This window comes from Drosophila albomicans, chromosome 2L (genome assembly GCF_009650485.2).
Source record: "Drosophila albomicans strain 15112-1751.03 chromosome 2L, ASM965048v2, whole genome shotgun sequence".
Lineage (NCBI taxonomy): Eukaryota > Metazoa > Arthropoda > Insecta > Diptera > Drosophilidae > Drosophila > Drosophila albomicans.
Window position 1 is genome coordinate 18,956,425 of NC_047628.2, and position 17,670 is coordinate 18,974,094.

At 37.6% G+C, this 17,670-nt stretch overlaps 3 protein-coding genes across 7 annotated transcripts in view; 1 reads left to right on the forward strand and 2 right to left on the reverse strand.

Moving 5' to 3' along the window:
* Window positions 1–8,119, reverse strand: part of LOC117565489 (ring canal kelch protein) — a 60,647-nt gene extending 52,528 nt beyond the window's left edge. For 2 of the 5 annotated variants that reach the window (XR_004571883.2, XM_034244594.2), the window contains exons 1-5: window positions 7,529–8,118; window positions 5,312–5,713; window positions 2,949–4,187; window positions 1,239–1,768; window positions 58–1,181 (exon numbers count right to left, since the gene is read on the reverse strand). Coding sequence is in view for 4 of the 5 variants with exons in the window: in XM_034244594.2 (XP_034100485.1) it covers window positions 58–1,181; window positions 1,239–1,768; window positions 2,949–4,187; window positions 5,312–5,713; window positions 7,529–7,989 (3,756 nt within the window). In the remaining variant the exon portion in view is untranslated. Of the gene's footprint in view, window positions 1–57; window positions 1,182–1,238; window positions 1,769–2,948; window positions 4,188–5,311; window positions 5,714–7,528 lie in introns of all 5 variants that reach the window. The other 3 variants (XM_034244593.2, XM_034244595.2, XM_034244592.2) reach the window with 2 other exon arrangements.
* Window positions 8,120–8,510: 391 nt separating this feature from the next.
* LOC117565493 (uncharacterized) lies at window positions 8,511–9,492 on the forward strand. Its single transcript, XM_034244600.2, has 2 exons — window positions 8,511–8,686; window positions 8,777–9,492. The coding sequence occupies exons 1-2, from the start codon at window positions 8,626–8,628 to the stop codon at window positions 9,169–9,171; spliced, it is 456 nt and encodes a 151-aa protein (XP_034100491.1). The 5' UTR covers window positions 8,511–8,625; the 3' UTR covers window positions 9,172–9,492.
* Window positions 9,493–10,058: 566 nt separating this feature from the next.
* Window positions 10,059–12,814, reverse strand: LOC117565494 (uncharacterized). The gene is made up of 3 exons (XM_034244601.2): window positions 12,626–12,814; window positions 11,852–12,022; window positions 10,059–10,521 (listed from the first exon to the last, which is right to left on the reverse strand). The coding sequence occupies exons 1-3, from the start codon at window positions 12,678–12,680 to the stop codon at window positions 10,310–10,312; spliced, it is 438 nt and encodes a 145-aa protein (XP_034100492.1). The 5' UTR covers window positions 12,681–12,814; the 3' UTR covers window positions 10,059–10,309.
* Between the last annotated feature and the right edge of the window lie 4,856 nt (window positions 12,815–17,670).

The window sequence follows — 17,670 nt, forward strand, 5'->3', positions numbered from 1 at the left end:
GAAAAACTAATGTCATGAAGCATATATATAAGATTTATAACAAGTTTGTGTTCCTACCTTGCACTCAGGTCCTTGACCTATCCAAAGTGGCAGCCACTTGTTGACCAGCAGCCACTGCAGACTCGATTTCGATATGCGATTCAATGTGCCATTCCCAGCATCACCTGAAGAATTTGAACGTGTTGCGCTGCTTGATGTTTTCTTGGCCACAGTTGCGCTTTTGGCGGTTGTTCCTAATGTGGTGGCTTTCTCTGCACCACTCGAGCTAGCTGAAGATGATGCCGCAGCTGTTGCATTGTTGCTGTGGCTGCTGCTGCTCGACTCCTTGGCCGCCTTGCTGGCTGTCTTCACTTTGGGTATGGCACCCGTTGGACGCACTGAAGCTGTGGAGCTGCCAACACTTTCGCCTATTGCAATTTGCTGCTCTTCTACAGCGGCTGCCACTGAAATTGCAGCTGTGGCAGGTCCCGCCGAAGCAGAGCGTGCCGCACGTTCCATGGACACATTGGGTGTGAGTGGCGACGTGTGATGAGCAGCAGCAGCTGCAGCGACCGCTGCCGCTGTCGTCTTATAGATATTGGTCATGCTCTGTGAATTCTCGCCATGCAGGCAGCTGAAGAACGACGAGGCGCTGTTCTTCACCGGCACCTTGACATTGCCGTACTCTGTAGCAGCTGCTGCAGCAGCCGCGGCAGCAGCCGATGCACTTGTTCCCGCAACTCCGGAAGCTGCGCTCACATAACCCTGACAATTGGGCACCGTGCAGCTGCTGTTGCTCGCCGGTGCAGCGGCGCCATTTGCATTCAAGCGTATGTGTCCCACGGTGCCAAAGTGCGAGTGCCCGAGCACAGCGTAATGTCCGCCTAGGTTATAATGATCGATGTTGCCGCACGACGAACTCAAATGCCTCTCGATGCGGCCAATGCCATGGCCCAACACATCCAGCCGCGTGTAGAGCGGCACCCGACTGCCCGCCGCAGCAGCAGCGGCAGCCGCTGTGGTGCGATAAAGCGGCTCATCGCGTATCTGCTCGTAGATGTTCTCATAGCGCATGGCATTCGCATAGGGCAGATTGTAACCATCCGTGGATTCGGTGTCATCGAAACTGCGCTGTCGCTGGCAATTGGTGCGATTGCTGGCATAAAGTGGCGCACATCTCAAGCCGCTGCCATAGCGATTGCCTAAAAAGAAACGCAATTAATTAAGCTGTTAATCAGAGACTACTTTTGACTACTTGCCATTCTGCATATCAATGCGAAAGTTGCGTCTGTAGCCGAGCCCGGAGCGAACGGCACGTGGCACATCGTAAGCACCTGCTGTGCTCGACGAGCGATCGTATAAATCGTTGCGATAACTATTGATGGGCAAGATGCGTGCCTGTTGCGGTGGTGCAGCTTGTTGTGCTTGCTGTTGCTGTTGTTGCTGTGGCTGATTGGCTTCAGTTGCCGCAGCCTGTTGTTGCTGTTGTGGTTGTTGTTGCGGTGGTTGCTGAGCTTCCTCAACATTAGCAGGGGCATTGGCAGCAATTTGATTGTTGTTGTTGTTATTGTTGTTGCTCGGCTGACCAATTGGCGCATAGATATTCTCATAATGCGGATGAATGGCTGGCTGCTGTTGTTGTTGTTGCTGCTGTGCTGGTGTTGGCGGCGTTGCTGCAGCAGCAGCCACAATATTGCCATAAATAGCACCACCGACAGCGCCCTCCATGGTGCCCTCAGCCTGGCTATTCTCATCATCCAACAGCGCTATGGCCAGCGAGGCCGCTTGCCTGCAAAACATACACAAAAATAGCAAGGTTAACAATGTTTGTTATATGTGAAAGGTAAGCGAAGATGTGAGTTGGCATTTTAGGTGGTAGCTCTTAAAAAAAAGTTAAGATGCCTTCAATTAAATTGCTAAACTACATGTCATATACGACTGTTTTCTATTATACATTAATGAATTAATGAAGTATTAGAAATAAGACGCATGAAACACAATTAAATTCTGATAGAAGTTTCCTACACTGTGAGTTAAGCCAAATAAGAAAATAATATGCAAAAGTGCAAGGTCCTGAGAAGATAATCATATACTAAGCGATTCAGTGATCAACAAAAGTATATACATTAAACAAGAGGTCTATTCAAACTATTGTCTATGGTAACTTTGGAATTTAGTAGTCTATCAATTCATCATAGAAAGTTTTGTTTTAATATATTTACAAAATTTTCGGAAATTGAATATGCCATATATGAAATATTTAATAGGTAAATAGGGTAATAACACAAGTTTTCGAAATCGCATTAAGTAATATTATTATATCGCCGAAAATTTGTGTTTAGTAAATACAATTTGCATACAACACCATGACTTTGCTGTCTATGAGAGCTATACGATATTATGATGCCATCCGGTCAACAAAAACAATCTGCAATGCCGACAGCAAAAATAAGAAACCCCGCCTAATTTCATAAAAATAGCTTTCAAATTGATCGACTAATTTGCATCAAATCAAATGGAATTTACGTCTAAAGGTGGCAATTAAAATTAGATTTATAAGAGTTTCCCAAACTTAATTTGAATGCTTTACAAAATATATGTCTTTAAGAACTAAAGTATCAATTAATACTGAATTGTATAAACTGCTGAAATACTGAAAATAGTTTAGTTGATTTGAATCTTTTACAAAATATACTTCTTTAAAAACTATAGTATATGTAACTTTTCAGTAAATAGTTAAAATTCATAATCTTAGCTAATGAAATGTGCTTCCTAAAGTTTCTTCCAGTAGATTTGAATATTTTTCAAAATATATTTCTATTAAAAGTATAATATAAATTAATACTGAATAGTATGTAGTATAAATTAATACTGCCTGCAAGCCTTAGTTGTTCTAGCTACAGCATTGAGTTCCAAGTTCCGAGTTAATATATAATTATAATCAATAAATGTAAATTTTTTTAACTTACCGTGCCAATGCGCCCTGCTCTTCCATTCACAAGGGCTTATCTATCATACAGACTCCCGCATAGCTGCGTCCGATGGTCATCAAGGCTGGCAAAATGCGCCAGCTATCCGAGTCCGGGCAGTAAACCTCAACCGAAGCCAAATTCGAGGTGCCATCGTCCCCTCCAACCACATACAAGAGTCCATCGTGTGCGACAACGCCAGCATTGCGACGACAATAGGACATATCAGCAACGGAACGCCAAGTGTCCGTCTCAAAGTCATAGGCTTCCACAGATTTGCGCACCATTGGCCCATCGTGACCACCGACAGCATAGAGTATATTGTTCAAGACGCCTACTCCAGCACCGCTGCGACGCGAAGACATATCCGCAACGCTAGTCCAGACATCGAGCTCGGGATTATAGCGTTCCACCGACGAAAGACATTGCCGCGAGAAACCATCATAGCCGCCCACAGCGTAGAGCAGGCCATTGACCACGCCCACACCGACAGAACTGCGTCGCGTGGACATGGAGGAAATGAAACGCCATATCTCAGTCTTGGGATCATACATCTCGGCACTCGATAATCCCGTGGTGCCATCAAAGCCGCCCACAGCATAGATGCAACCATTGAGCACAGCGACTCCCAAGGTGGAACGACGTGCCTCCATGTTGCTGCAGTTGGCCCACTGATCGGTGGCCGGATCATAGACATCCACAGTGCGCACACGCAGCGATCCATTGAAACCGCCCACAGCATAGACTTTGTCGCCCAGCACCGAGAGTCCGCTGCGACAGCGACGATTGGGCATCTCAGCGGCCTGATACCATTTCTCCTCACGCAAGTCATACCACTCCACAGAGCGTATGGCCTTCGGTGCCTGGCCACCAATCACCAGCAGTATCTTGGGCATGCCAACAGGCTTGCGGGGCACGGTGCGCGCTGACTTGGTCTCCGAGGGCAGCAGATGATAGGTGAGCGCCTCGATTATCAGATTCTTGCACACAATATTGCCCTCGAGCAGCAGTTCCTTGTCCACCCGCTGAGTGATGTACTCCTTGGAGAGGAAGGGTAGACGCACGTGCTCCATTAGCAGCGAGGTGAAGTGCTCTCGCATTGGGACATCGTAGCGCAGCCAGGCGATCACGCATTCGTAGACACGCTCCTCGTTTGGCACCGAGATGCGATCGTTCGATATTAAATTTATCACTTGCTCGTGCGTCAAATTCAGAAACTCGTCAAATTGTATCACTTCACTGTGTATGGAGAGAGCAAGAAAAAAAACATTTTAGAAATGTGACAGTAAATTAAAACAATTAATTATATGCATAAGCTAAATAAATATATAGCATGTGATCCAATTTGGTTTTAGTTAGTTAGAGCTGGTTCTTGATTATGTGTCACAAGTTGAATACACTTTTCAAGGCTTTGAAAATGCGAGTAAAAGGCGTTTAGAATTTGAGGCTGCACTTCAGGGCAATCTTATATAACTTGGAAATACTGATACAACTCTGTTTAAGAAACTCATTTTAGATACATATTTTCAAACTTTATTATTCGATTATTTTTCGAACCCATCATTTAAAAAAAAAATTAAAAGGCTCTATTATTAAGGTGTTTTCAATAAAATCTAAACTTGAAGTGAAATATATAAAACTAAAAATATAATGTAAAAATATGATGAGCTGTATTTTTTTTATTTTATAAACTCTTATTTTAAGTTACTATTTCTCAATACGTTAAAAAATATTACAATATAAGAGGCTTAAAGGTTCTAAAAAGTATTTGAGATGTAATAAACAACTCTTTTTTATATATTATTATCATTATATTATTTTATATTTGATGATCTGGGAACTTTTGATAAATAACTTCCAAAACAATACTGTACTAAACTCTTTGAAACGAACTTACAATTGCAATTATAAGATTGTCTAGACAAAATTAAACTAAATGGGAGTTATTTTCTCTTTACTCAATTTTCTAGCACTCTCGTCAAAATATTTTTACTTTAGAAGAAAATATCTTATAATCATTTGAAAACAGACAGAACTAAATCTAACCAGTGCATGATAAAAAAAAACTATTTACTTTGCACCTTAATTATAAAGTTATTTGCGGTTAACTTTTTAAAAAGTGCAGCGTAATAAATCGTTTTAAAACCTGGGCCAACTAAAAAAAAAAAGCATAGTAAAGTTCCCTCGTTGTAGAAAATGATTTGTTAGCAAACACATTGAAAAATAACTGCAGTCATTATAACTAATGATCTTTTTGGGTGTGAGATCGCAACCTAAACATCATGTTATCAAATTAAGTACACTGCAAGTAATTGCAATGATTGATGGATTTATTGGATACTTATTCGATTGGCGATACTCACTTGAAATGTTGTTCAATGTAGGTCTCGGCATAGTTTAAAAGCTCAACGCAGCCATGCAGATCAGCGAATTCACGAATTCCCAGACAATTGCTGGCATCCAATTGTGTTTGTAGAAAATCACAGCAGGCATCTCGGACATCGGTGAGCTGCAGCAAATTGGCAGCTGTCAACAGCACCTGGACATTATCCTCATTCACCTCCACATTCGATGTATAGACATAATCAATCAGCAGCTCAAGAGCTCGAGCATCGACGCTCTGCAATGTGATGCGAGTTTTGCGGGATTCCTCGAAGCTGGTGAACATCGCATAGAAGTAGGGACTGCAGGAAGCCAAGACCATGCGATGGGCATGAATCTCCACATCGTCAGCCACCAGAATGACATCACAAAGTTGTTTTTGTCTGCAATAAAAAAAGATAAAGACATTAAGTATGGCATATTGAGTAAGGTCAGCAAGTAAAAGCTTAGCATACACTTTCTATAAGGTCTAAACAACAACGAAAAAGAAATCAAGAAACTGAAACAGTGAAGCAAACTGATTTGAATATGACTTCATACATTTGCTTTTAATCAATTCACAAGTATTTTACATAGGCAAGTAGCAGAATTTTATGATAAACGAATGCATACTTTGACATGTTATATTTGTACTTAAAATGTATATTTAAGGAAGCATAAGAGGGAGAAGCAAAAACAAATAATACCCTTCTTGTCTATGGGTAGCGGGTATAAAAATACCCTCAACAATTTAAATTGTTGTTATCTGCCATCTCTGAGAGAATTAATTATCGGTTAGTTGGTTAAGGCTTGTTTATATAATATTTTTAAAAACCACAATCTAACCTTCAGCAATAATTATGACTTGATAGCCGGATTCGATTCGCAAAGCACTTAAATTCAACTCGTGTGTTGAACTCTATTCATTCTACGAGTTTTATAGTAAAGTTATGCAAGATCACAGTTTGTTATAGCGAAATATTCAATGAGTATTTTACTATTTAAGATCTGTATTTCTTGGCATATATTGTTAAATGCAATTTAAACTAAAATATTCAAACAAATTTTTAAAATCTTAACATCATTTTGATGAATTTAGTATCTTATCTTGGACATAATAAAGTTTATTTTATAACAATAATTTCTATTTATATACGTTTGAGATTAACTTGTTTTCTAATTTTGAATTTCCATTTTGAATCTTTTTTTTGTAAGCATTCAACATATGTACATAATAGATGGCATTTGAGGCCTTTTTTCGACAACTTTTAACACCTTTTATATCTAAATATGTGTTTATGCAAATATGTATTGTTATTAAATTTAGAATTAAAAACAAAGCTGTCTTGACATTTTCAAACGTATTAATTAGATTAAATAAATTGTGTTCAATATTATATAAAAATGCAATTCCTTACAATAAAGTTGACTGGACTGCTTATTGTGCGTAATAATTAAAAACATATTAAACAAGTTAGGCAACTTTTCAATAAAAAATGTCATGGTGTCAAAAACACTTTGCAGTTAAAATATAATTGGACCACTGTGCGCAGCGCTTTTAGGGCATTGGCTTACAGCAACAATAATGAGGGTAAGAAACGAGTTTGCCGCCAAAAAGTTTCCACCAAAGTAGTTTTCCATTTACACAGACAGTTCCCAATTTCGATGATACAACACGGAAGTGGGAAGTGATCGAATAAATACATAAAATCAACTCAAACGAAACGAAACGAAAACGCAAAAGAGGATGAAAAAAAATCACAAAAACAAAACAATAAACTGTCGTCAAGTTCAAGGGCACATTAGAAATATGAATGTGAAAATGAAACGTTAAATTAGCGAACAAAAATTTAAAATGAAGAGCAAACAAAAACAACAACAAAAAGCATAAAAACGCATTACAAAGTCGAATGTTAATGCGAATGGCCTCTTGACAAAAGCAAATAAAACTAACACCAATAATAATAAATGTGTGTGTGTGTGTGTACACACTGGCAAACACACGACACTTGTCTACTTTTGTATGTATGTTTGTGTGCAAACGGACAAACAAAGCGTAATGCGCAAAAAATGCATGTGTGTGAAGGAGAAGGGTGATGATGCTGCTGCTACTTGACCATCGTTCACATTATTAGCAATTAATTTCATATTTTTGCCAAGACCAAAATAAACACAAACAAAAGTGTATACACATAGTATGCTATCTCTTTCACACTTACTTGCGCATCTCGTTCATGGCATCAAAGGAGCGTGAGGTGTGCTGTTCATTGCTGTATTGTCCCACGGTGCCGCGCTCCTTGCCATTGGGTCGCTGTATGTGCTTCTGGGAGCTCTCATCGAGGCTATTTTGGCTCGCATAGCGCAACAAACAGCTGCCGCGTTCCAATCCACTGCCTTCGGCGGCAGGATTCTGTTGATGCTGCAGCTGTTGTTGTTGTTGTATCAATAGTCGCTGTCGCTGCACCACACCCACTGCAATGCCCAGGCCAGGTGCTGGCATTATTACACCTGCTTCCTGACCTGCACCCGCAGCCGCCCCCGCGCCCGCTTCAGCATTCTGCTGCTGTTGTTGCGGCTGCTGTTGTTGCTGCTGTTGATTCTGTTGTTGCAAATTGCCATTGCTTAGATTGCTCATAATACCGATCGTGTATTTGGTTAATAATGCAGTCAACGCTATCATTCACACAGCACGCGCGATGTTGGGAATGTAGAGCTAACAAAATTCACAGTTTTTTTCAGCAGCAACTTTGTGCAACTTGAACTCGATGTAAAGTAAAAAATTTAACTACGATGCCGAGCAGTGTTAAGCAACGTTAGCAGCGTGCATATGTGTTGAGCAACAAATAAAGACTGAACAGCATTGCTCCTCACGCTAACAGTAGCACTCGACTAACAGCAAGAATACAAATGTTACCGCGCTACTCTCAACTGTTAATTTAAATTAGGAACTGGTCGCCCTAGCAACCACATCACGCAGCAGGTGCATTTTTATAAAAAGTAGAGAAGCGATTTAAAAAACATGTATTTTTACAGAAATCACTTCAATAAATGGTGAAAACAATTCTACTTTATTTGTTAAAACCTGTTGACACAGTTTTATATGTTGAATTGTATACACGCAAGTGTAACCAGCTATGGAATTATTACTCTTGGTATATTTGGTATATTTTGCGTCTTTAAATAGTAGTTTTTGACAATCTTAGTTGCGGTCACCCCAAGCGCATCATACTTTTTAGGGCGGTGTTCGCGTTTTGTTTTCGTTAATTATTGCTTGCAAACCAGCATATAAAATTATTAATTATAAATCTGATCTAAAATGCAACCAATAGAGAAATGCGTGCTGGCCGCCTTATTGCTGGGCTGCGTGCTGCAAACAGGTAAATCGCATGCGCAGCCTGCGACTGCGTAGTGTGAAAAAAACCAAACACAAAACAAACTCATTAATTGTGTGTTTCATGTGCCCGCAGCTTATGCCATCAAATGCTGGGATTGTCGCTCGGATAACGATCCAAAGTGCGGAGATCCCTTCGACAACAGCACATTGGCCATCACCGATTGCCATCAGGCACCTGAACTGGAGCATTTGAAGGGCGTGCGTCCAACCATGTGTCGCAAGATCCGTCAGAAGGTGCACGGGGAATGGCGTTACTTCCGTAGTTGCGCCTATATGGGAGAGCCAGGAATTGAGGGGGATGAACGCTTCTGTTTGATGCGCACGGGCAGCTATAACATCTTCATGGAGTATTGCACCTGTAACAGCAAAGATGGCTGCAATGGAGCAGCGCTGCAAAAAAGCAGCTTCCTCAGCGTTTGTCTGGGCACCCTGGTTGTTGGACTAGTCGCTCATTTCCTTCGGAAATAGCCCCAAGTGGATTAGTTCCAAATGCTATGTGTGTAATATGTGTGCCTTCGAATAGTAAACTTAAAAACTATGTAACTAATGTCCGTCCAGACTTCATAATCTTTCGATGAAAACATATCTCGCTTCTTTTAGTTCACATTCCGTACGATTTAAGCTCAACATTATTATTGTCCATCTTTATATTTGCTGTCCGCATTTTTTGTGTGCAGCTTTTTTACGCATAATTTTTAGTTTAAGCAACGAACACATTTACAAAATTTTTATTTGTAAAGCAACATTTGTTGCGAAAACCGAAATAAATGACAAAGTAATTGAAACCAATTTCCACTGTGTATTTAATTAACAATTTTGTTAATTGTTCGAAACCACTTTCAATTGTTTACTTTGTTCTATCGATTTGCAAACTAAATAATCGAAATAATTACTTCAATTTTGTTATTCCTCATTAACCTATCGACTTTGAATTTTCTATTCACTTTAATGGCTTTCGTCAAGTTGAGGCAATTGATCGGAAAGTTATCGTTATGCTGCAATTTTGTCATCCTTTCCTTCTCTATCTTCGTTCGTGCGAGTGTCGCGTCGCTTCGGTGTCTTGTTTTAATTTGTGTTTAAACGGTTTTAATTTGTTATTGCAGTTACATTTTTGGTGTAAAATATTGTCGAGTACCGTGGGCATTGTTTGTTTATCAACAACAATTTGTGCGCCTACGTTTAATGCGTTTTTTCATGTATTTTTATTTTGTGCAAATATTGTGTGTGCAGCAAAAGTGCCGTTACTTCTCGTCCGCTTTGTCATTGTTGCCAGTGTTGCCCCATTTAAATTTGTGTTTTTTTTTTGGTTTTTTTTTGTGTTGCGTGTTCTTCTGTTTAATTTTTCGTGCAAAAACCAAATTATTCGACATGAATGTGGAAGCTGATTCAAATTATTGGAAGGAAGCGGATGACATGCTTTCTGCTTTCTTTGGTAATTTGCATATACAACAATATGAAAGGTTTGTTTTTCAATTTCATTTATAATTTGACAAGCGCCATTTTCTTTTACATGTTTATTATTAAAAAAAAGACAATTAACATTACGACATTTAAATTTCACAAAAATTGTACCAATTATAAGTTAGAACAATGTTTTTTTTTTTTATTAAAGTGCCATTTGCACGGCGAACATAGCAAACAAAGCAGCTGCACTGAATGCCACAAGGCTGGCAGCGCTAGACTCGGAGGCGTTGCACAAGTCTCCCTTGCAGGTGAAGCATTTCTCCACTTTGAGGCTGTGCGACACTGTGCACTCGTTCTCCTTCTGTCCGATCACCTCAAAGTGACAGTCACGTGACACAATTTGGCCGGCGGTATCTGAGGAAAAAAATTTTAAAAATTAGATTCATTTTAATTGCTTCTAGTCTGGGATTGATTCAAAAGAAAAATTACTTATGGAATTTTTCATTGAATGAATTTGATTTAATTTATTAATGGATATTGATAAAATTCTCATTTATGCTGTATAACTGCAATAATTGTGTTGAATTTTTCAATTAATTGATAAATTCACTTCGCTTATCATATAGAAATCTAATAATTATTTTAACTTCAGGTATTTAGATCGCTAGCGTCGATTGCAACTGAGCCAGCGGGTCAAAGCTTCTCTTCATTACGCAGAGAAGCTTTAAAAGCTTTAATCAATGCAAGCAATTGGATGTGGGAAGTGAAATGAGTTGAAGCTACAGTTTTGTGCAGCCAATCAAATGCATGCTTAAAAGCTCCGATGTGTGCATGTAAATAAAACTCATTGAGCTTCTCTCAATGCATTGTTTAAAGCTTCAATGTCTAAAGCTTTGAGATACATTTAATTTTTAATACGTTAACAATCTGATGCTTTTGCATATCAATAAAAACGCAAAGATTCATTTTAAACAATTATCACCGAGATAGTTTTCTAATTTATTTAGAATTTAATGCTTTCAAGGAAATATCTATAATGCAAATATTTCTAATTGTTAATCTATCTGAGAAAGTCATTGAACTTAATGGGGTATTATATTCATAAATCCTTTGTTTTATATTCTGTACACACAGGTTCTAATACTACATTTCTATATACGTCTACCGTTAATTATTATTATTTTCAGGAACTGACTAAAATATCAACTGATAATCTTCAAATAAAATTCCACGAAATTCTCTCAAATTGTTGCGATGATCTCAACTTTCGTTAACTTTGGTATTTCAATCTGGTTTTTAATTAGTTAGTATTATATTACTTTCGCACGCCTCAAAGATTTCTTTATTTCATTCTAGCTCAATTTCTTTTTAATTGTTGTTTACGTATTTGCATTGACGTATTGCATATAGCTGAGATTTTTGTTATATTGAGGTGTTCAACCAACCAAATGTTAAACCCACACAAAAGCTTTATAAAAGTCAGATGATTTACATTCGCAACGAGTTAGCAGCCTCAAATACAAAAAAATACAATGCGTAATCCAACAAAATTTGTTTGAGTTTCACGTATGACTTTTGTTATTCTATCAAGACTTTTCTGTATGTTAATTGGCATTGGCCTCCTATATGCGACGTATCTACGCAATGACATCACGAAAGAATTTATTTGTTTATATTCGAGGCGTCTATTTCTATTGTATTTGCAAATGATGAGGCGAGCTATATTTGTTTAGCTTTCACTTACCACTTGTGACCACCTTGTTGCACTTGGTCACCGGCTGCAGTTGTTCCATGGTGGCTGGTTTAAGAGCGAGATCACAATCCACTTGTCGAACATTGAGAGATGGTTCGATCTTGTCCTTGGCGCAATTGGGATCCGTCAGGGATTTGCATTGATAGCACTTGATAGCAGTTGCTGTAAATGAACAAAGAAGAGCACGTTAGACAAGTTTAACATTGAGAATGTATATTCACTTGACAGATTATTATTCTCACATTTGCTCAGTTACAACCAGTTTACCTGAGCCGCCTTCTGTTACGTTGCGTTCATTATGTAACGCCCTCGGATGGAACAACAATGTCAATTATCATGTGTCTCTATTTAGCTACTACAGTATTTATATAAAGACATCTATATACACATATGTACATACATATATCTTGTTTGGAAGCAATACGTGCAGAAAATGAATTTCATGCCAATTCCGAAATAGTTTTCATATAGAAATGTTTTACGTATTAATGATGTCATCGTATATTTAACTCAAAAAGACAAATGATATATGTAAAATGTAAAAGATTATTAGAAATATTCGAATAACTAGTTTTGTTTTCTTTTATTTTATTTGTTGTTTTTTTTTTTAATTTCATAGCTTTATTCAAATCAAATTCACTATAAGTTAAATTTTGAATGTTAGGAAATCGAAACAGGTTTTGAGTTTTGAGTTTTTCCATAATAATCGTTGACCTAAATGCGCAGATTTCACATTTTGTGTTGCACTTAGAACTAGAAACTTACCACTGTGCATGAGGCACATGGCAATCAACAGAGAAGCGAACACTTGTTGCAGCATTTTTTAAAAAATATATAGAAATTCTTTTTGCGAATTTATTTATACTTTATTTATTGCGAAGAACACACAATGTGGGAGACGCGAGATATGTTTTGAACACTTTCGTTGCCGCTGAATAACTGAAATCGAATTTTGTTTGTTTGCTTCTGGTTGGCGGCGTCTTCTCTACTCTTGTTTTGAGTGCAATCCAACGCAAAGCTTTGCTCAGTAAATTATTTAAACAAATCGACTTTGAGTGAAACTCAAAACGAGTTCGCAGCGTCAGGCAAAAAGCTTAGAAAAAAATAACAACTGGAAGCGTCAACAATAATTATTGTAGAGATAGAAAAAACTATTTTGTTTTGATCGTCAGTTTCGCTAGCCGTTGAATTGAACTCTGGGAATTTTGTTTTGGGTGTGTTATGCTGAGTCTGTACCAATGTACTTTGATGTACTATATGTATTTCTGTGTGTTTGTGGGTCTGGAACTTGCTCTGCTTTTCTTTAATTTAATTAGATTTATTGCGAATGCTTTTAATTGAAAGCTGGCACAGTTATTTGACGTTCTGCGAGGTGACTCATTTTGCAGTTGAATGGACTTTTTAGAATGAAAAAATGTAGCGGTGTTTCTTAGAACTTCTCTTACACTTCTCTCTTATCCAAGAAATACTTGGTTTAAAATCGGGTTGCCATTAAGATCTTAGATTAGATTTTAAATAAGTTTAATGCTAGTTGTATTTAAGAAAAAGTTTACGTATTTAACAATCATATTTGAGTAACATTTTAGAAATTTAAAATTGCTTTAATTACTATAGACTGCTTTTCATTCTGAATAGTTGTTATACCCGCTATCCATAGGATAGAAGGGTATTACAACTTTGTGGAAATGTATGTAACAGACAGAAGAAGCCATCTCCGTATAAGCACCTAAATCTCCGAGACTATAAGAGATAGAGTTATATATTGTATTTCGACAGTACTTGTTATGTTTGCACGCAGATCAAGTGTGCTTCAAAATTTTTTGTAAGCCCACTTTTGCCCGCAAGTCGATAACAAGTGAAGATACAGCGTAATTTTTTGGTAGATACAATAATAACTATAGTCCTTAAGATTTCTGAAAGTTAGGTTTCGATCGGATAAAAAATGTGTAATTCCTTTAAGAAATCTTTTTGTATGGGAAAAAACACCAATTTACTATGGGCCTTATGGAGGTTTGGCTGACAATTTTTTATATTTTGTACTCTGTGGTATAATTTTGAATGCCATACAGCCTTTGGTATATATTTTTAAAGTATTTTTGCGGTATTTAAATTTGGTATATTTTAAAATAAATACCGGGGTAACTTACAGTTAAGCACTTTTGACTATAACTTACTTATTCTTTCTTTATAGTTCTTATTATGCGTTTTTAATGGTGTTTCATTTCACTTAAAGTTAATTAAGTAATGTAGAGTAAAATTGCATTTATTTGAACTTCAACTCTAATAAACCCTTTGATTTGTTCATTGTTCTATAATTCATAATTCAATTAAAGTCTCAATTTACAATTATTATATTCAATAGTATTTTAAATGAATGTTTCCTAGGGAAATTACATAGCTATAGAACTATCATTGTGTAATCAGTGGTTGCCCTTTGCCTTTTCATAGTTTTAAATAAAGGTTTTGTTGCATTGTAATTAAATTAAATACAAGCTTAAATTTACAATTCGCACACGCATCGAATAACAATGTAAATAAGTTTTTGTTCATGGAAATATTTTGTTATTTGAAGAATCTTAAATTATTGATACAATTTGAGTTGCTGACTAGCCTTTACTTTCTTTATATAAATAATTTCGCATTTTATGTCTCCTCAACTCGTGCTTGGGTGGTCAGACTATAACATAGTGCACATAAGCGGTTCATTAGCCTCTCTGCTTGGGGGGAGAACAAGCTGAAAAAGTATTTACTGCATTGCCTGTCTGTCAGTCAGGCGGTCTTTGGGGCCGCATTATACACGCTGATTGCCATTTTGTTGCATGATATTTGAGCTATCGACTTGCTGAGATCTTCTCTGTCTGTTGTCTTGGTAATACGAACTTGAGGCGCAATTGGGCGTACTGAACACAGTCAGCTCAGACAGCATTGACTTTAAATCCTTACACAGAAAATAAAGGAAAGAATGGATTGATTTTTCCTTTGCTGTCGAGAAAAAAGTCAGATTGCTGTGCTAGACGCTGAGTCTGCTTATCAATCAGCAGCTGGCAGGTTAAAGACTCCTACTTAAGTACTCGCAATCTTCACTCAATAAATTTTGATTTGTTGACCTTTGCAAGTGTACAGATATTTGGTTTATTATTTACCCCACTCACCGCTGAAGCTTCAGTCCGAGCTTGAGCTGTTTTACTTGTTTCAATTGCGCAGTTACCTCAAGTCTAAAAAAAGCTCCGCAACTTCTCTCGGGGCTGCGCTTAAATTGATCTATAAGCTGAAGTATATACATATAACATTTAGCATTCATTTGCATGTGCAGCGGTTGTTTTATATGATGCGATAATTTCGTCGAAATAATTTTGTGAATTTCATTTGAACGTTCGAACAATTGTAATTAACAGCATGGGGAATTGATTTACATTTTCGCTGACCAACAATTGTACAATTTTGACATTGTTGGGCATAATTAACAAATAAGCTGATGCTACGCACTTGATAAATGACTAACAGATACCCTGCAATTGCGAATTAATCAAGTTGTATTGCGTTATTAACTGTTAGGGTATTTAATTGTGCATGTGCAACAGGGCGTATACGTGCTGTGTGTACTGTGTGTACAGCAGACAACAAATAAATTGTGCGGACAAACAAATTCCAATTTCCGGCCGCAGCGTGTCATTTTGCCCAGTTAAATATTTCATACTGTGCCACACAATGCTAATCATTTTCATAGTTAGCCACCAATTTGCCCACATAATGACATGGCCCGCGGCCCATTGTCGCGCTTTGTTGCGGCCGTTTGATTTATTGAATAGCATATCTTAAGCCGCTTTGCGTTACTCATCATCATCATCATCATAATCAGCAGCAGGCAGCTGCGTTATTATTATTATCAACAACAATACAATTTGATTGAATTTTTCACTAGTGAAAAGCGCACACAACGCTCGTTCGCTTCTTTTTTTCTACATCACATTTTGGTTGCTTGACTGATAGTTGTTGCAACTACCCCCAACTGCTGTTGTTGCTACCGTTTCTCGTTCTGTTTGTGTCCGTCTTCTGCTGCTGCTGCTTCTTATTACCCTGGAGATGGCGCGTCGGGTTAGAATTCAATTATATGGCAGCATAGAATTTGAAAGATAGAGATGCCACAACGACAAGACCATTCGAAATACAAGCAAGCTGCTTTATACCCTGTACTTTTTAGCAGGAGATGTAAGACCATCTAGTTTACTTGCAATATAAAGAAAGTCGAATTTAGAAATTGACACATTTTTTTAAGTAAGAAATTATAAAGTTAAAGTTAAAATAAATTATTTTGATGTTGATTGTAAAACTGAATTTGCTTATAATATATGTATAAGCATAATGTGAGAATCCTTGGAATGTTTATAATTTGTCTAAAAAAATGCAAAGAAAGAGGAGAATAGCCATTTTAATAATAATAGCCATGATTTATTAATAGACTCTTTTCAATGTTTAGTTGTTAAAAAATGCGAGTAAAGACTTATTTAAAAATATATTTGATAAAAGGAGTTTCTAAATGTTCTGAATTAATATACAATATAATATAAAATTTTTGAAATTCAATTTTCTAACGACAACTTGAATAAAAGTAGAAAAATATTTTAGGAATTTTTCTATAAGTTATAAGAGTTACTATCCTTACTTTTTTGAAATCACATTTTAAATGGAAGATGTCTTCGTATCTTTACTTTTCCAATTTTAATTTAATTGTAATTCCAGGGTATATTTCTATTCGTTCTTGCGTTGCAACTTGCAACTATCCTATTTGTTTGGTTGCTTGTTATCAGCATTATTATCAGGCAGTCACTGTGCTTAGCTTGTGGATGACTCATGTCCCATCGTCCATCGTCCTGCTTCCTGCGTCCGAGTGCAGCGTACGGTGTCTGTTGGCCATTTTGCAATATGATATTTATAGTTATTTTCTACTTATATTATATTCAATCTGCACAATCTGCGCATTGCTTGTTGTCCGCTGCTTTGGCTCCATTGTTGCCAAAGATTTCCTGGCCACAGAATTTGACTTGCTCTGCACACAATTTTAATAAGGCAACTCTCTGCTCTGATTTCACCTCCTTTTCATTCGGCACTCGCCCTCTCTCACTCTCACTCTCTCCCTTCCCCTCTCTCTCTTTATCGCTCTCTTTCGGTTTGTGTCTGTCTACTTTTGTAGGTGGACGAAATGCACATTCAATTTGGGTTTTCCAGACTTCATTCCAAGACCATTGTCATTTCATTTGGAAAACTTGCTGTTGCAGAAACACGAGCAAATTTTCAATTTAAGCTTGGACTTTGCTGCTCTGCTCTGCTCTGCTCTGCATTTAATGGCGTGTTGGAAAAAACTAACGACTAGCTCATAAGTTATAAGGCAGCTCACAACAAAATAGCAATAGAAATAGCAAAAATAGTGTGCGAGAGAGAGAGAGAGAGAGAGAGAGAGAGAACAACTCCAACATAAACAAATTGTTTGGCACTGTGGGCCCAAAGAAACAAAACGCCCATATAATCTGTTCAATAACTTGGAAAATCATTGGCAATAAATCAAAATGACTTGCAGGAACTGGCAGCTAGCAAAAGCAGCAGCAGGAGCAGAGAAACAGGACCAAGTCTATAACAACCACACATAACCAAATAGCCAGTCTTCATTGTAGTTGACTTGAATTGGGTTTGAATCGCCTCTTTAAGTCATGTCTAGTTGGCGAAAATTTCAAATTCAACACATGGGCGGCATAAATTTACGCCAACATTTTACGCAATATCAGCAGAAAATCAAGAAAGCGAAATTCACAACG